Source organism: Perognathus longimembris, chromosome 9 (genome assembly GCF_023159225.1).
Source record: "Perognathus longimembris pacificus isolate PPM17 chromosome 9, ASM2315922v1, whole genome shotgun sequence".
Classification (NCBI taxonomy): Eukaryota; Metazoa; Chordata; class Mammalia; order Rodentia; family Heteromyidae; genus Perognathus; species Perognathus longimembris.
Window position 1 is genome coordinate 47,013,300 of NC_063169.1, and position 19,227 is coordinate 47,032,526.

General features: G+C 36.4%; 1 protein-coding gene across 1 annotated transcript in view; it reads right to left on the reverse strand.

Moving 5' to 3' along the window:
- Window positions 1-19,227, reverse strand: part of Soga3 (SOGA family member 3) — a 37,065-nt gene that overhangs the window by 6,965 nt on the left and 10,873 nt on the right. The window contains exon 4 of the mRNA XM_048354048.1: window positions 1,458-1,529. Coding sequence (XP_048210005.1) covers window positions 1,458-1,529 — 72 coding nt within the window. The remainder of the gene's footprint in view (window positions 1-1,457; window positions 1,530-19,227) is intronic.

Genomic DNA, 19,227 nt, shown 5'->3' on the forward strand with positions numbered 1-19,227 from the left:
AAAGAAAGAAGAAAGAAAGAAAGAAAGAAAGAAAAGATATCCTGCTGCTGGAGGGAACCTGGAGGAAATAGATCAAAGAAGTCAAAGAAAATTAAATATAAGTCACACAAGAAGCAGTAAGTTATAGCATGAGAAATTGCCACACTTAAAGATAAAAATTAATAGCATGTTGGAAATATCGTATTGTTTGACCTCAAAATGAAGTATGTTGGAACATCCATCCAAATATGTGTATTCAGCATGCACAGACACTAGAAACAGATGATTCAAAGCTGAATAAGATGGTGTCTATTTATACAATGTTCTGAATTAACAGGAGAAATCAATTTATGAATATTACAGTACAAAATGGGATTTTTATGTTACTTTATACACATGTGACCTAATGGTCTTCAACCTTTGACTTAACAGCAGAATCTAACTTTATAAAACTGGACCTTTGTGAAAATGAGATATCTTATGCAATGCAGTCCCAATCTCCTAGGGTGGGTTTTTGAAAACTGATACTTCATAAATTGAAAGAAATGTCTTAGAAATGATGGTGATGATGGAAAAAAACCACAGTTGTATCCCTATGATATCCTACTAAGTTCTGCCAATGGAAAAAAAAGTCTGCGGTCTACAAGGCATCTTGACTTTTGTAAGGTCCCCTTGAGAGAGTAATGCAGGTTATAACTTGCTTTGCTGAACAGTATATCTACAGGCATATGGACTTTAGAACTAAGAACAAAGTTAAGAAATCCTGGATTTCTTAGGCTATCTCAGAATATGACTAAGAGAATCAGTACAGTTTAATAATACAGTAAGTGCTGGAATAAGTCATATGTATATTTTTAAAGAAACTTCTGATTAAAGCAGACTTAAGATTTTTAGAACCAGAAGTATATAGCATCTGTTCTCTAAATAAGACAGGATGGACCTGAGGATCATTATGTTAAGTGAATCAAGTCACCTACAAGTTGTCCAGATATGTAAATGCATAGAGGAACTACTCTTTATTGTAAGTGCGGTTCTAATGATCTTAATAAGCCCATGGTGAGTTCTTCAGTTTTATTTTTATTCTTCTGCTTCTTATTTTTTCCTTCTCTCTCCCTCTGCCCATTTCCTATATCTTTATTCATTTTGCCAGTACCACAGAAACAATAATTGTATTGACCTCATTAATTATGGAAGAAGGATATTTGTACTAGAGTTTTCCATTATGGCCACACATAAAGTACTAATGGCATGTTGCTATATGCTTACAGAGTGGAAGCAATTATAATAGGGATGCAAGTATTGGCTTTAAAAGCAAATATACTGAATACTTCATCTCACCTGAATGTACAGCTAATTGTTATGCATAATTTAACTATGTTTTACATAAGTTGACTTGGCCATTATGTCTATTTATGAATGTAGCTTCTTATACATTCCAAAGAGCTTGATGTTCTAGTTGAAATTTTATTTCCACATACCTCTGTGGGAGTCTGTTGAGTCTTTTTCTCAGATTTTGGCAAGTCTTTGCTTCCTCTTCTTTTTAAGGATAACTAAAACAAAGCATGAACAAGTTTAATTTGATAAATTATAATTTTAATTCATATTTTAATTTTTATTTATATGTTGCAAGTGTCCTAATCACATATGGGAAAACCAATACAAATAAAAAAAATTACCACACTAATCATAAACAAACTGATAAATTCAGATTCAGATAAATTTTCATTTCAATGTGGAATATGCATCACAGTAGTATGTATCTGACTTGTATCTCATGAATTCAAGAAAATGCACAACTCATTTATAAAAGGTAACTTGGCAAGGTATCAGTGTCTTACACTTGTAACCCTAGCTACTCACTCAGGAGGCTGAGATCTGAAGATCACGATTTGAAGCCAGTTTGAAGCCAGTTCAGGCAGGTGAGACTCTTATCTCCAATAAACTATTCACAAAAGGCTAGATGTGGCTCTGAGCACTAACTTTGGGTGAAAAAGTTCAGGAAGCATTCCCAGGCCCTGACTCAAGCCCATGACTGACAAAAGAAAAAATAGTAGCCTGATCATTCAGTAGACTAGTTCAAATGCAGACAAATGTTTGTTGGCATCCCATGTCATTAAAGAAATAAAAGAGCTTCTATTTATAATGTTGGAGCAAAGTTAGAATATGCTTGTGAAAACAAATTTTCGGTATAATTTAAAGAATGTTCATTCTTTCTCTCTACCACCCAACAAATCCCATATATATTCATGTGTAATGGTGTAATGTAAGAGAAAGTCGAGAGGCTTTAGAGAGGCTTTAGAGAGGAAAGCCACCATCTCAAAGCGCAGTCAAAATGGGAACAGCTCCAGCCCATTAATGTAATGTAGGAATGTGGACTTTTCTAAGGAAAGCTGGGGACCTGGATTGTTATGTAAATTCTCCCATATTTTATTGGTTGATCCTAATTAAAATTCACAAAGACTTTGCAATTCACAGAGTAGGAACCAGTACCAATCTGGTCTGAGAAGGGAGAGCATATAGAATTCAATTGTCAATTCCTTTTCTCACAACAAAATTATGTGAATGACCTTTGAAAATACTAATTACTCATATGTAGGAACATCTACATATACCATTTACTGAGCTATAGTCTCAAAAGTTTGATTAGATATTGTATCTTCTAGAAAGAGGCTCAAATTAGTCATGGGCAAGAAGAAAGCTAAGAATCACAGGACAAACTAGTCAATGCCATGCTTGCGGGTGTGAAGCTGGGATTTTTTTCTTTTACTATGCCATCATCCCTGACAACAATGCTTGCCCTTGGGAGGTGGTGCAAAAATATTTGCTGAACTGATAAATAAATATAAAATATGAAATTCTAAAATAAAGAATAATGAAAGTAGAGACTGGCAGTAAAATCAGGGAGATGTTTTCAAGGAGGGGGTAAGGCTTAATGAACTTTGAAACACGGAATATCAAATTCTTCACATTTTAATTTCTAACTGAAGGAAATTTGCCTTGCCCTCACAATCAATCTTTGCCTCCATGGCCCACTGGTCTTTTCATCTTCCCCACTGTCGACCTCCATGGAGCAATTATACACCTCACCTTCCTTTTCCCCAGCCCAAAAGTATGCATTGTCCCAGGTGGAACCTTTCTCTGCAACTACATGATATGTTTCACCATCTGTAACTTTCTTACTTCATTATACTTGAACCCTGGAACCCTATTTTCTGAGGTCCTTGTATCTCTGACTCTGTTTGGTATTACTTGGTGCCCCTCTAAAGTGATTATTAAAATCTGATCTTATCTGTTGAGGTCTCTCTCTTCTTTCTTTCCTTTCTTCTTTCCTAACATTAACTCCTATCCAGTATTAAATGATGACAATGTGTGCAGGTACACAAAATGGGTGGAATCCAATGCTACAACTGATTTCATTCAGAACACATTGAGACAGATGAACAAATCCATATGGGAATTCCTTTCTCAGAAAGAAGCTCTGTATGTTCCTTGTACAGGATTCTCAGAAATGAAAGGTGTGGAGACTGACTCAGCATAACCAAAAGTGATGCAGGAAGCAATCATCAAAAACAGTCCCAAGTATTCCAAGAACTTGAAATAGAGAGTTGAAATAGCCTGGAACATTCTGGGTAGAGAATACCTACAGGGAACAGTAAACTAGTTCTACTAAAAATGTACTGAATCATTTTCTGTTGAATTCATTTCATTATGTTCCTGTGACACAACAATGAAAACCAATGCAATCTTTGTTTTTTGTGGGGTTCTCAGTCCAATATACATGGCTCTGTTCAGTCTGCAATTGAGGAAACATTGGTAGTCTAAAAATGATTATTACATGACATTGACTGAGAATGTGTTCATGGCACCTTACACACATTATCTCAACTAATTTTTTAAAAATGTATCTTCTACTTTACTTTGCAGATATTGAAGCTAAAGCTTAGAAATGTAGATTAATAAATTATATAAAGCAGGGTTCACTAAGTATGGTCATCCAAAGAGCACCATCAAAGTAACTTGGAAAAACCTGCCAGAAATGCAAATTCTTGAGATCACTTCAGCCTACTAAATCAAAAGTTCTAAGAATGATGCTCCACGGTCTATGGCTTCTAGTTATTATTTCTTAAGATAGGGTCCTGCTGGGGAGCCCAGGCTTGGTTGGAACTGCAACTGTCTAGCCTTTGCCTCTGGAATGTTGGCACTACAGGTAAAGGATACTGCATCAGCTTCTGTATATGATTCTGGTTTTTTTGTTTTGTTTTGCTTTTGTTGCCATTCCTGGGGTGTGGACTCAGGGCCTGAGCACTGTCCCTGGCTTCTTTTTGCTCAAGACTAGCACTCTACCACTTGAGCCACAGTGCCACTTCCGGCTTTTTTCTACATATGTGGTGCTGAGGAATCGAACCCAGGGCTTCATGTATACGAGGCGAGCACTTTACCACTAGGCCATATTCCCAGCCCTGTATATGATTCTGGTGGTACAGTTTGTTCTGGTCTAGAGTTACCACTTGTAGCAGATTCAGATCTTGATCTAACTCTCTTTGATCTGTTTCCTAGCAGATTTCAGAAAAGAATAGCTTAATCTACCCTTATGCTAACAGAGATTGTGAGGTAGCTAGGGATGATTTCCAGTATAAACTAATGCTTTATTTTGGACCTGGTAAATGAGTATCCAGTAATCAAAGATGGAAAGAGAAGACAAGGAATAATAAATCATCTCATATAGAAGATCCATTTCTGGGAAACAAAGAAATCCAGCATGAATGTAGCAGAACATAAAGAAAAAAGTGACATAAGATTTGTTGGTGCTCTTAAGGGTACTGAATAAAGTTGAAATTTTATCTCATTATTATCAAATGATTCTGACGTCAACCAGGAGCAGTGATGGGTTTTAAGCAAGGAATAATGATATTAGACTGTCATTGTTCAGAAATAAAAAGACGCATAGGTGGCAATAAAAAAAGCCATAAAATAAAAGGATGACATGAAAGGGTTACAGGTAAAAGTCTGGTCTACCCAGAAAATAGTTTTTTTTTTTCTCTCTCTCTTTGTGCTTCATCCATTTCAATATATTGAGATCCTGGAATAAACACACATATACATGTACATACAGATATGACATAAAATGTATAAATTTATAAAATACATATATAACTCTACATTAAACACATATGACTATGAAATACTTTATTCTTTGCCTAAAGAGCTGTGTGTGTGTGTGTGTGTGTGTGTGTGTGTGTGTGTGTGTGTGTGTTTGGTCAATTGTGGGCCTTGAACTCTGGGCCTGGGTGCTGTCCCTGAGTTCTTCAGCTCAAGGCTAGTGTTCCACCACTTGAGCCATGGGCCACTTCGTGGTTTGTTTGTTTTTTTTTAAAGGACATAATTAGTTAAAAGAGTAAGAAGAGTTAACTATGGGCAATAAATGAGCAACAAACAAACTATACGGAATGCAGGAAGAAGCTGTTACTACAAATCTGAGAAATTAGAGAAGACCATCTAACAAGGATGTGCAAAATGTCAACAAATAAAACTGAACAAATAGCAAGGGGGAAGATAGATTGGAATGAATGTAAATCCATGCACTAAATTCTGTGGGGGAAGTGATGGAGAGATCGTAGACAACACTGAAAGTTGGTGGTCAGATTTTGAGCTGAGTTTAGACGGTATCCCATAAGCAACTCAGAAGATGAAACCGCTGAGTTAATTTGGGAGAAATGCTTAAAGTGGGGCACTCTCCCATCAGATTCATGCTTTTTTTTTTTTTTCACTTTAAAAAATGATCACTCAGGTAGGGTGCTAAACTCAAAGGAAGCTTTGCAAAACAGATTTCTCCTTGAGTAAAGGTACATTGCTTTTAAGCTTTCTCAAACTCCTAGTACCTTAAGTTTTCTATAAGTAGTTAATCATCTTTTCATATTCTAGTAGGTTTTAAACCAAATTTCTGCCTTCTTTGAAACAAACCATTTAGTGAGTGAAACAAGTTGGAGCAATAACGTCAATCCTAACAATCTATTTCCCTAGGGATAAAATTGCCTTTACTTTTCTCCTGCCTTCAGGATGGGTGATCTTCACCCATCAAATCAAGAAATCTATTTGAGATGGAAGACAACAATGAAATCTTTAGATTTTCATTGTTGACAGTGCAGCCACTTCATCTAGGTTTCCAAATAAATATGTTGAAAACATTTCTTGTCCACTTAATTCTTGGCATTCCCAGCCTCTGCTTTTCCAACAGTAACTATTGTTCTTTTTGTCTAAGTGAAGGCCAGGACTTAGTTTTCTTTCTAATCATTACATTTGCATATCAGTTATATAAAATAGATGGTTTACATTCTGAAAATGTTTTGATACTGGCATTTTTTCCTCAATTGAAATTTGGTCTGCTTCTTAATGCGTAATATCTTTATGTTTTGAGCAATTAAGTAGCAAAGAAAAACTTTCCTAAAATGCTACAAAAATATGAGGTATAGAAATGTCTATGTTTTGAGCAATTAAGTAGCAAAGAAGAACTTTCCTAAAATGCTACAAAAATATGAGGTTATATAAATGTCTCCTAGATTGGTCATGTTAAAGACAGATCTATTTAGGTGGTGATTAAATCATGTGTTTACTCATTTAGAAAAAGAATAAACCACAATGACATGACTTGGGGTCCAGAGAAGAGTGATGGAGAGGCAGATAAAAGGGGATCGGTCCAATACTGTAGTGGTTTTCTATATTGTTCACAGTCAGAGCCGTGATTTACTAAGGTACTAGGCCTAGATTAAATAATGAGTTCATTCTGGTAACATTTTACAAAAAATTGGCCAGGCTTTCAAAGTTGAATTCTGATCAGTGTATTCTCTCCTTGCCTTTTCCAAAGTTTTGACACCAGAAGGGATTTAAAAAATGAAACTGGGTTTAAGATAAATTGTTATAATAGCTTACCATTCTATTTTAAATTGCAGATTCTCCATATTTTAAAAACAATCTCACTGTTATTATCAAAGCGTTGTGCAAAGGGGCTACCATTTCATCTATCGGGTAATGATTGCATTTCTTTTTTTGGACATCACCCCTTTCTTTACTTTCCTCCAGTACAGATGCTCCTTTTATTATAAGTAATTGTTCAGTTTGCACCAGACGTGTGATCTCAGTTAAGCTAAAAAAGTTCATGTAACATTGAAGCTTATTACTAGGATCAGATCAGCACATTTTTGAAGTATTTTTTGCATTTTATTTTCAGGTAATCACCTAGATCTAAGTTTCTGACTTGGTCTTATCACTTTTCTTCTTCCTTTGAGCTAATCTAGATTGCCCTTCTGTTTCTATCATTTTCTTAGGCAGGGAAAGAAAATTAACTAATTTTCAATTCTGGCTCTCCAAGTCAGTCAGAACTGAAGCATAAAGGCAAATGCAAACAGAACTTAACCGAGAAAATTCTCAAATGTAACTTTAGGAGTACATTTTCCAAGCTTTAATAGTCAAGAAGGCCAAGATTTAGGAAAGAATAAAATGGAAAATGGAAAAAAGTCATCATTAACTTATCTACTGCAACAATAAATGTTGGAAAACTTAGTAAAAGAGATTGACACTTTAAATCTGCAACTTAACCCCAGAAAGACAATAGTAAATAAAAAGCCTTGGTCTTTTCATTCTTTGTGAAAATGATGATCTTCACAGGATACTCACAAAGACACATGACACTGATGGAAAGATGTGGCTGGCAACAGACATCTCTGTCATGAGGGCAGAAATTCAAATTTGAAAGCAACAAACTAACCTTCTCTCAGATGGCTCCATTATTCCTCCATCTCATGAGCTCAGGCCCTATTGTAGTCTCATGAGTTATAAATGTATTTTTCCCCCTTTCTTCAGTAAATGGTAAGCTAAAAAAAAATTCAACTACTGAAAGCAAAAGAAAAACAAAAACCTACTTTTATCTGCTCTAAAAATTTAGATCCACTGAAAGAACTTGGATTGTGTCCTTTATAGTTCTTTTTTCTAAACAATAGAACAAATACAGTTTAGTTCTTGGCTCCTGCATTCTTTTACTGTTGGGTTAGAGTAGATACCTACAGAAGAGGTCAGATTGATAAGAATTGTAGGAACTTATCATTAGTGTACACTAATGGGTTAACTTTTTTTTTTCATCAGTGAAAGAAAAATATTATTTCTCTGTGTTGGCATTAGAGATGTCACTTCAAGACCAAGTGGCTTACATGTAGGATCTCTTACTTTTAAAACATTTTCTGGGGGGCTGGGGATATGGCCTAGTGGCAAGAGTGCTTGCCTCCTATATATGAGGCTCTGGGTTCAATTCCCCAGCACCACATATACAGAAAATGGCCAGAAGTGGCGCTGTGGCTCAAGTGGCAGAGTGCTAGCCTTGAGCAAAAAGAAGCCAGGGACAGTGCTCAGGCCCTGAGTCCAAGCCCCAGGACTGGCCAAAAAAAAAAAAAATTTTTTTCTGGGGCCGAATATTACTTTAGAATACCACTGCTCTTTTCCTACTATGACTTGATAATAATGCATAGATATCTTTAAACTGAAACCCACTCTTCATGACTAGGAGAATGAAATTTAACTAAGCCAGAAATTGGTAAATAAACATCTAAAAACATATGCAGTATAAAAACACAATGAGAAATATTTTTCCCTTGCTGTCATTACGTACTTAATATATGCAACTTAAAGGAGGAAAGGTTTATTTTAGCTCAGAATTTGAGAAGTTTCTGATCATTATGATGGGGGTGGGGCATGGGGAGGATTGTGGCAGAGCAATTCACATCCTGGCAGACAAGAAGTCGAGTAGAGCCATAAGAGGAAGAAGCCAAGGTAAGATATGTCACCCAAGGCTACACCTTTGTTAATATACTGCTTCTATCCAGGTCCCACCTAATATAGTTCCAGCACTTCACTATAATCTACTTCAGTTTAAATTAGGCAGTGGATTAAACCACTGACTAGATCTGAGTCCTCAGGATGTACTTATCTCTGAAAACACACTCACAGACACATGCAGTGACATGCATCTCTAATCTCCTTAGTGATTCTTAACCCAATCAAGCAGAAAATCAAGATTAACCATGTCAGATATGAATGGAGTATTATTCTGGGATTTGAAAGCTGAAAGTTTGCCTCTTATGGGAGTATGGATAGAAACACATGATACTATGTACAGTAAAATTAGACTGGAAAAGCAGGATAATTACAACATATTCTCACTTGTTGATGTTAACAACACTAGTCTCAGAAATAAAGAGTAAAACAGTTGTCACTAGAGGCTAGAAAGGGTAGAGGAAATGGAGCACTGAGGTTAGATAAAAGGTGCCACAATACAATAAGACAAAAGAATTTGCTTTAGTGTTCTTTAGCACTAGAGTAACTATGGTTTCAAATTCTTTATTGTTCATTCTCAAATAAGTTGAGATTTTAAAGGTCTCTACCACATATAATTGATAATATTTAAGGAGACAGTAATGTTGATTATCTTGACTTAATCTGTATACATTGTCTACATGTACTAATTATAGTACTTGCCAGGCACTGGTGGCTTACACCTATAATCTTAGCTATGCAAAAGGCTGAGATCTGAGGATCATTGTTTGAAGCTAGCCTGGGCAAGAAAATCCATGAAACTCTTATCTCCAATAAACTATTCAAAAAAAGTTGGAAGTGACTCAAGTGGTAGAGTGCACTAGCCTTGAGCAAAAGAAGCTCAGGGACTGCACCTTGGCCCTGAGTTCAAGCCTTGGGACCAGAACCATACTGACTTCTCTAAGTAAGTAAAAATACTATGTCAATTAAAAATAAAGAAGACAAAATATAGAAGAAAACATTTTCAATCATGTATCTTATCTCTAAACTTTTATCTACAATAAAAAGAGCCTAATATCCAACGAAATTAGAATTCACATTTGAGGGAAAAACCAGATCTTTCCATAGCAAAGAGGATCTAAAGGAGTATGTGAATAAAAAAACCAGCCTTACAGCGAATAATAAGAGGGGAACCACACCCAACAGAAATGGCACAGGACTCACAAACAGAAACAGAAAGAAACTACAATACCCAGAGCCCAACAGAAAGAGCAGCTCATTAAAGACAAGAAAAAAAAAGGAGAGGAAAAACAGCCTAACAGGAACATGGAAGGGGAAAAAACACTCTTATCCTTGATCTCTTTGAATATAAATGGTATAAACTCTCCGATAAAGAGGAGCAGACTGACAGTGGAACCCCAAACAAAAAGCTGCCATCTGTTGTCTTCAAGAGACCCATCTTACAAGAAGGGATTCAGACAGGCTCCGAATGAAAGGATGGAGCAAGATCTTCCAAGCAAACGCACCTACCAAAACAGCAGGAGTAGCCATCCTGATCTCAGACAAGCTGGACTTCTCATTAAAATCAACTCAAAAAGACAAAGAATGACACTACATTTTAATACAAGGAAAAATCCAGAATCAAGACATAATGGTGATAAATCTATACTCACCGAACAAAACAGGCCCTACATATGGCAAGCAAATTCTCACAGAACTACAGAACAAGATAGACCCAAACACAATCATAGTGGGTGACTTTAATACCCCACTCTCTCCAAGAGACAGATCCAACACCCAGAGGATTAGCAAGGGAGTTGAGGACCTAAGTAACACCATATCCCAAATGGATCTGATAGATCTGTACAGAGTCTTTCACCCTACAGAGACCCAATACACCTTCTTCTCAGCAGTCCATGGATCATACTCCAAAATAGACCATGTCACAGCCCACACAAAAAACCTCAGCAAATACAAAAGTATTGACGTCATCCCATGTATTATATCTGATCACAGTGGAATAAAGGTAACCCTCAATAACAAAGGATACCACAGAGGCTATACATATTCTTGGAGGATTAACCCCTCACTGTTATCTAACACTTGGGCCACAGACCAAATTAAGGATGAAATTAACGAATTCATAAGCCACAACGACAATGAAAAATACATCACAAAGAAACCAATGGGATACAGCTAAGGCAGTACTGAGGGGCAAGATCATTGCCCTCAGCACTCACATTAAAAGAATGGAAGCAGAGCAGGTGAATAACCTCATGATGAAACTAAAACAACTGGAGAAACAAGAAATGATCAAATCTAAAATGACTAGGAGGAGAGACATCACAAAGATTAAAGAAGCGATAAATCCGATTGAAAATAGAAAGACCATTCAACAAATAAATAAGACTAAAAGCTGGTTCTTTGAGAAAATAAATAAAATTGACACACCCCTCGCAAGACTTACAAAAAAAAAAAAAAAGAAGAGAAGAGAATCATATACGTAAAATCAGGGACTACACCGGAAAAATTACAACAAATACACACGATATTCAAACAATCATAAGAAACTATTTCCAGAACCCCTGCTCACTAAAAAACAATAATTTTACAGAAATGGATCAATTCTTAGAGATGTATAAATTGCCCAAACTGAATCAAGAAGAAATAAATCAACTAAATAAACCAATAACTTACACCGAGATACAGGGGGTAATCAAGAGCCTCCCAATGAAGAAAAGCCCAGGCCCAAATGGATTCACCAATGAATTCTATAAAACCTTTAGTGAGGAGCTAATACCAATACTCTTCAAACTCTTCCACAAAATAGAAACAGAGGGAGAAATCCCAAACTCATTCTATGAAGCTAATATTATACTCATCCCCAAACCTGGCAATGACCCAACAAAAAAAGAGAACTACAGACCAATATAACTAATGAACACAGACACAAAGCTCCTCAATAAAATATTAGCTAACAAGATCCAGAAACTTATCAAGAAAATTATACATCATGACCAAGTAGTCTTCATCCCACAGACACAAGGATGGTTCAATATCCGTAAATCAATCAATGTAATTCACCACATCGACAGAACTAAAATCATGAATCACATTGTTATCTCAGTCGATGCCTAAAAAGCCTTTGACAAAATACAACATCCATACTTATTAAAAGCTCTGGAGAGAACAGGAATAGATGGAACATTCCTCAAAACAATAAAAGCCATATACAACAGACCAACTGCTAATATCGCATTAAATGGGGAGAGACTAAAATCATTCCCCCTAAACTCAGGAAAAAGACAAGGATGCCCACTCTCCCCACTTCTTTTCAACATAGTGCTGTAATCCCTAACCATAGCAATATGGCAAGAGGAGGACATCAAAGGGATCCACATCGGCAAGGAAGAAATCAAGCTATCCCAATTCGCAGATGACATGATCTTTTATCTGAAGGACGCAAAAAACTCAGTACCCAAACTCCTACATTTAATAAACCATTGTGGCAAAGTAGCAGGATACAAAATCAATCCACAAAAGTCAGCAGCTTTTTTGTACACCAGCAATGTACAAGCAGAAAAGGAAATTATGGAAATAATACCATTTACAGTAGCCAAAAAAAGAATAAAGTACCTAGGGATCAACCTAACCAAAGACGTGAAAGACCTATTTAATGAGAACTATAAAAATCTAATAAGGGAAATCAAAGAAGACACAAGGAGATGGAAAGACCTTCCATGCTCATGGGTAGGCAGAATCAATATAGTGAAAATGGCCATATTGCCCAAAAAGTTACACAAATTCAGTGCAATCCCCATCAAATTCTCAGCTATATTCTTCACTGAAATAGAGAAAGCAATACATAAATTCATATGGAACAGCAAAAGACCTAGAATAGCCAAAGCAATTCTAGGCAAAAAAGCAGTGAAGGAGGTATCACAATACCAGACTTCAAGGTCTACTATAGAACCATCAGAACAAAAACAGCCTGGTATTGGTATAAAAACAGACCTGAAGACCAATGGAATAGAATTGATGATCCAGAAATAAAACCGCACTCTTACAGTCAGCTGATATTCGACAAAGGAGCTAAAGACATACAATGGAAAAACCATAGCCTCTTAACTACTGGTGCTGGGAAAACTGGGCAGCCATATGCAGAAAACTCAAAGTAGGCCCTAGCCTATCACCATGCACCAAGATCAACTCAAAATGGATCAAGGACCTCAACATCAGACCTGAACCTTTGAAACTACTGAAGGACAGAGTAGGAAAGAGGTTACAACTTACAGGCACTAATTGGAAGGAACTTCCTGAATAGAGTCCCAGGGACACAACAGATAGGGGAGAGACTCGACAAATGGGACTAATACAAATTAAAAAGTTTCTGCACAGCTAAGGACATAGCCACCAAACTAGAAAGACAGCCAACCATATGGGAAAGGATCTTTACCAGCACAGCAACAGACAAAGGCCTAATATCGGTCATCTACAGAGAACTAAAAAAACTAAGCCCCTCCAAGCCCAGTAAAACAATTAGGAAATGGGCAAAGGAGCTAAAGAGAGACTTCACAGGAGAAGAGATAAAAATGGCAAAGAAACATATGAGGAAATGTTCAACATCTCTGGCAGTAAAGTAAATGCAAATAAAAACAACCCTGAGATACCACCTCACTCCAGTTAGAATGGCCTATACTCTGAACTCAGGCAACAACAAATGCTGGAGGGGGTGGGGGGAAAGAAGAACCCTTCTCCATTGTTGGTGGGAGTGCAAATTAGTACAAGCACTTTGGAGAACAGTATGGAGGTTCCTCAAAACGCTCAACATAGACCTACCCTATGACCCTGCCATACCACTCCTAGACATCTATCCTGAACAACAGGTCCCAAGATATCAAAAATACATCTGCACGTCCATGTTTATTGCTGCACAATTCACAATATCCAAAATATGGATGCCCCAGATGCCCCTCCACAGATGAATGGATCCAGAAAAGATGGTACCTATACACAATGGAATAGTACATAGCGATTAGGAATGGTGAAATATTGGTATTCGCAGGGAAATGGTCAGAACTTGAACAAATAATGTTGAGTGAGACAAGCCTAGAACACAGAAAACAAAGGGGCATGATCTCCTTGATATATGACTGTTAAGGTAGGGGGAGGGGGAGACAGTAGAGGCCAGGTGGGCGAAACCAAAAACTTCTTGTCAAATGGTATTTCCCACAGGTTTGTGTCAGTGACTCTACATTATGTAACTAAAACCAAACAATTACTCAACATATAAAGGTCAAAAAGAGACCTCTCAGTGTATCACAATAGATCAAAAGCTATATATGTATGTTCATATAAGACAAGGATAAGCAAACCCTATTGTTGACATTACGTTTAAAGCCCTAGGAGAATTTCCTTTGGCATAGGCCACGTGGCTACTGTATATGTTTGGTACACTGTGTATTGTATATATGTCTACCTGACCTAGGGAAGGGAAAGAAAAACAGGGTGTAAGATATCTCAAGAAATGTACACACTGCCCTACTATGTAACTGTACCCCTTTTGCACAACACCTTGTCAAAAAATTTGTTTAATTAATAAATAAATTATAAAAAAGAAAATAAAGAGCCTAAATTGAATTTCACAGAAATATAAGCACAAACACAAATTTTTAAAAATGGGTAAAGAGAAATGAGTAGAAATTGCACAGAATTAGATGTATTATAAGCATATGAAAGATGATCAATACCATTACAGAAACGCAAATTAAGATAACATTTTATGTAATGTTATATATAATATGATATATATATGTTTTATATATAATATCCAACAGAAATGCTATAATGATAAGTAAGTATTGGCTAGGCTACTACAGATAAAATGAACCTTCTAATCCACTGCAGTTAGGCATGAAAATGATACAGACATTTTGGGAAATATTTCATTGTTTCTTTAACAAGTCACACATATATAGTCACATAAAAATCTGTATGTGTTCATAGAGGCATTAATCATACAACTGAAGAGTATGCAATGATCTGGGTACCAGTGTTTCATGTCTATATTCCTAGCTACTCAGGAAGCTGAGATTTCTGGATCACTGTTCACAGACAAGACAGCCTGGGCAGGAAAAGTCCAAGAGAATAGCTTTGAGCACAGTACAAGAAATGTATCCAATGCCTAACGTATGAAACTGTAACCTCTCTGTACATCAGTTTGATAATAAAAATTAAAAAAAAATAAAGCCAAAAGCATGCAAAAAAAAAAAAAAAAAAGCACAGCACAGGGCAGTGCCCAGGCCCTGAGTTCAAGCTGCAGGACACACACACACACACACACACACACACACACACGCATGCACGCACACGAATGCAGTGTTCATAGATTTGAACAAATGTAGTATATATAAATTTTACATTATTTGGGTTTTTTTTTCTTTTTTTTGGCCAGTCCTGGGGCTTGGACTCGGGGCCTCAGCACTGTCCCTGGCTTCTTTTTGCTCAAGGCTAGCACTCTGCCATTTGAGCCACAGTGCCACTTCTAGTGATTTTCTATATATGTGGCGCTGGGGAATTGAACCCAGGGCTTCATGTATATGAGGCAAGTGCTCTTGCCACTAGGCCATATCCCCAGAAAATTTTACATTATTTGGAAATAAAATGTTCTGATACACATTATAGGAAGGAATCTTCAAAACTCAGGTCTAAATAGAGAAACCAAATTGAAAATTGCCTTCCCCCCAGCCCCCCCCCCCACTCTGTATAAAGTTTTCATGGTTGAATGAGGTTGAGAACAGAATGTGGAACTTGAGGTCTTAACCAGTTAGATTATTCATTTAATAAATTTATGCTATCTAAAATAAAATAAAGCTACTAGGTGTGTTTTTCAAATCAGCAATGGAAATTAAAATAAAACAATATTTACCTTTGAAAAAAATTTTCTACAACAATCAGAAGACAGCTTTGGAAAACATTGTATTTTAACAAGAACCAAGCTATGGTCTAAGCTGTTGAACTAACTGAAAGAATTTTTAATTCCACATTTCACTTTTTTCTTTTATATCTAGGAAAACTGATAATCATATGTGTTGCCTTAAAAAAACCCTTAAAGTTAACAGTGGTAAAATTAAAAATATGATAACTACCTTCAGATTCACTGCAGAACAGAACTAGTCCAATTTAAATTTGGACATTAAAGAATACAATAGCTTTATTTTATATCTGAATGATGATACTTTCCATATGGCAGATTCTTCTGAGTATACACAGATGTATTAATTTAGTAACATCTGTGAAAATTTTTCTTCTATGTGCATGTGCCAGAAGGAAGATACAACTATGATCAACATATCAACATATGATACTCGTTACATACTTTCACACAGAAACATTGGGCTATCTAGTTACTTTCACTGTTATATGAAGTTCTCAGTCACTGTAATGGTAAGAAATATACTTTGTAAAGGAGAGAAAAAATAATATTAATTTTTAAGAATGGCTTACACCTATGATTAAGTGACTGGGCCACTGAAACTAAACAATATAGGCAGCAGATGAACCCAGAATACTTTGAATTTATGTGCTTCTAAGTTGAAATCTGCTGAATATAAATGGCTCCATTAAGTGAAATGTGTAAGTATAAGATGGAAAATGTCAGCAGAATAGCTAAATGACATCTTTAAATGTTATCTTCAAATGTCATTTACCATCTCAAAAAAAGATTAGTTTAAGTGACCCTAAAATATAAAATAGAATTAGAGCAGTTTTTCATTACAGTTCAGTAAAGTCAAAATCATTAAGATATAACTGAATTTTTTACTTTGAAAACAAATCTCAATACTTAGTAAGATGAAGTGCTATATGTGCCTTTTCAAAAGTTGCCTAAAAGTGTTGGCTGAGAGGCACAAGCCTGTAACCTTAACACTTGGGAGTCTAAGGCAGGATGATTAGAAGTTCAATGCCAACTGGGGCTACATAATGAGCCTGAGCTAAATAGTGAGAGTCTGTCCCAAGGTTAAAACAAAATAAAATTTTAAACAGAAAAAATAAGGGGCTTGGCAGAGTGGCTCATTTGGTAGAGCTAGGCCATTGAACCAAACTTTCAGGTTCTAGGTGAATCCAGTCTCAGACCAAAAAAAAAAAAGGGAAATAAAACAAAGCAAACAAAACAATACAAAGTAGCACAGGTATGACAGAGCAAAGGAACAGTCAATTCCAATTAAGGAGCTAACTGTGAACATCTTTTTCAGCAGTCTTTTCTTCTTAAAAATCCTTTATATTAAATCACAGCCATTAGATACTATATGCATAAGAATTAAATGGAAATGTGTTATTCAAATTCAAAGAACATAAAATTTGTAAAGCTAGAATTTATCAAAGCTAGAATTAATCAAAGATACAAAGCAATTTCAGATGTCTTGAACTTTAACATTTCAATATTTTTTATCAAAAGTAAGCCTTCCCCTCTCTCTCTCCCTCCCTTTAGAAATAATAGTCACAGATGAGTAGCAAGGTAGGAGAGAGTTATTGAATTGTGAAATCAGCACATTCTGCCCTGTTGATGAGTGTCGAGGTGGTCATTACATCTAGTGGTCTGTTTGTCTTCTAAGCATGTGAAAACAGGAGGCAAATACAGGGAAAAGTACATAAGAAAAGAGAGAGATAAGAGACTGCCAAGTAAACTAATGTGTCCTAACTTGATCCAGAAGTTCACTCTGCTCGGTATATTGGTACATGTCTATGATCGCAGCACTGTAGCAGCTGAGGCAGAAGAATTGTAAGTTTAAGGACTGCCTCCACTGCATAGTTAGTAGACACTGTCTCAAAAAAGCTAAGTATACACACACACACACACACACACACACACACACACACTAAACAGGAACAAACAAAAAGCAAAATAAAATTTTACTCTTAAAAATGTCTACTACAGGCAAAGAGGTAATGTGCTCCTACCATCCCAATGTTTAGAAGGCTGAAGCAGGAGGATCATGGCTTGCAATTTGACCTGGGATTGGTATTATAATAATTTTTAAAAAAAGAAAGAAAGGAAAGAAACAAGGAAATTCTGATAGAATTAGATCTTGATCAGGTAACTGTGGCAATTCTGATGACACTTAACATACATAGCACCTTCCTGCTGACACAGCCATTTCACACACACACTATTTCATGCCATCCCTGTAAAGATGGAAAGAGATCACATTTCCCCGTGGAAAGTGATTAAATTGAGAGTCAGTAGCCATCTGTGTGCCTATGATGGCATCATGCAGCCCTGGCTGGTAAATACAATGCAATGGAGGCTGACAGACTGGGCTGTGGACACAGCCTGCTCGCTGATGATGCTAAATTTCAAAAATCTGTAACCTCTCTCTTTAGAGAATTTTACCTCTAAAATGAAACTATGAACAACCTACTTATGTATAAATGTTTGGGTACAGTGTGTAGATTATAACTAGCCCTCATTATTGGTGGCTACTGATCAACTGCAGAAATCACTGGGGTCAATGTCCATCTCTCTTCAGCTAAATTAACTGCTGGGTTAACTGTCCTGAACATCAGAAGAACTAAAGGAAATTTCATTGGAATGTCTTTGGGAGTGAGTGGATCTCTATTTCAATTTTTTTCAACAAAACATACAGATGATAAATCGCAGTTTGTTTGTTGGCATGAAATAAGGGCCTCACATTTCCTAAGCAAATTGTACCTCTTTAGCCATTGCCCCCTTCTTCCTCCCAAGAGAAATTTTATTATGAAGTTCTTGTCTTCATTGGCCTTCCCCAAAAACTTAGAGGATTAAAAGCTTCTACAGGGCTGAAAATGTGGGTTAGTAGAGTGCTTGCCTAGCATGCATGAAGCCCTGGGTTCAATTCCTCAGTTCTACAGGCTAGCAATGTATCATGATCTCTTCACTTCTGGAAGTAGATGAGGCTGATGCACTAAGCACCGTAATAGAGAATTGTACTGTTATTTACCTTCCCAAAGGTTACACTCACCACTTGAACTCCTTAGGTCACAGCTAGATCTTTAGAGTCCCCTTAAAACAGAGACTGAGATTCTTAATGGAGAGAGTTGTACACAATAGTTGTATGAAGGGCCTGGAAACATGAAGTCTTGCAACTTCAAAAAACACAAGTCACGGGTAGTAGAGGGTATCAAAATAGATTAAATTTCAATAAGACCAAATACAAATGTTTGGCTGTATAACTGCTCATTGAAGCATGTGTCATATGCTTTTTGGTAGACTCCAATAGCTTTGAGAGACAGGAATCAGAAACTGATACATTGTCAAAGAAACCACCTCAGAAATGTTTGGGTGTCATTAGTCATTACACGGGTTTGTTTATTTAAAAAGATCGTTAATACTTTCATTACCAACTGGTCTTTGTGGCTCTCTAGAGTGGAGATGCATCTCATCAAAAACTATAGCTCAGATTATTATATATT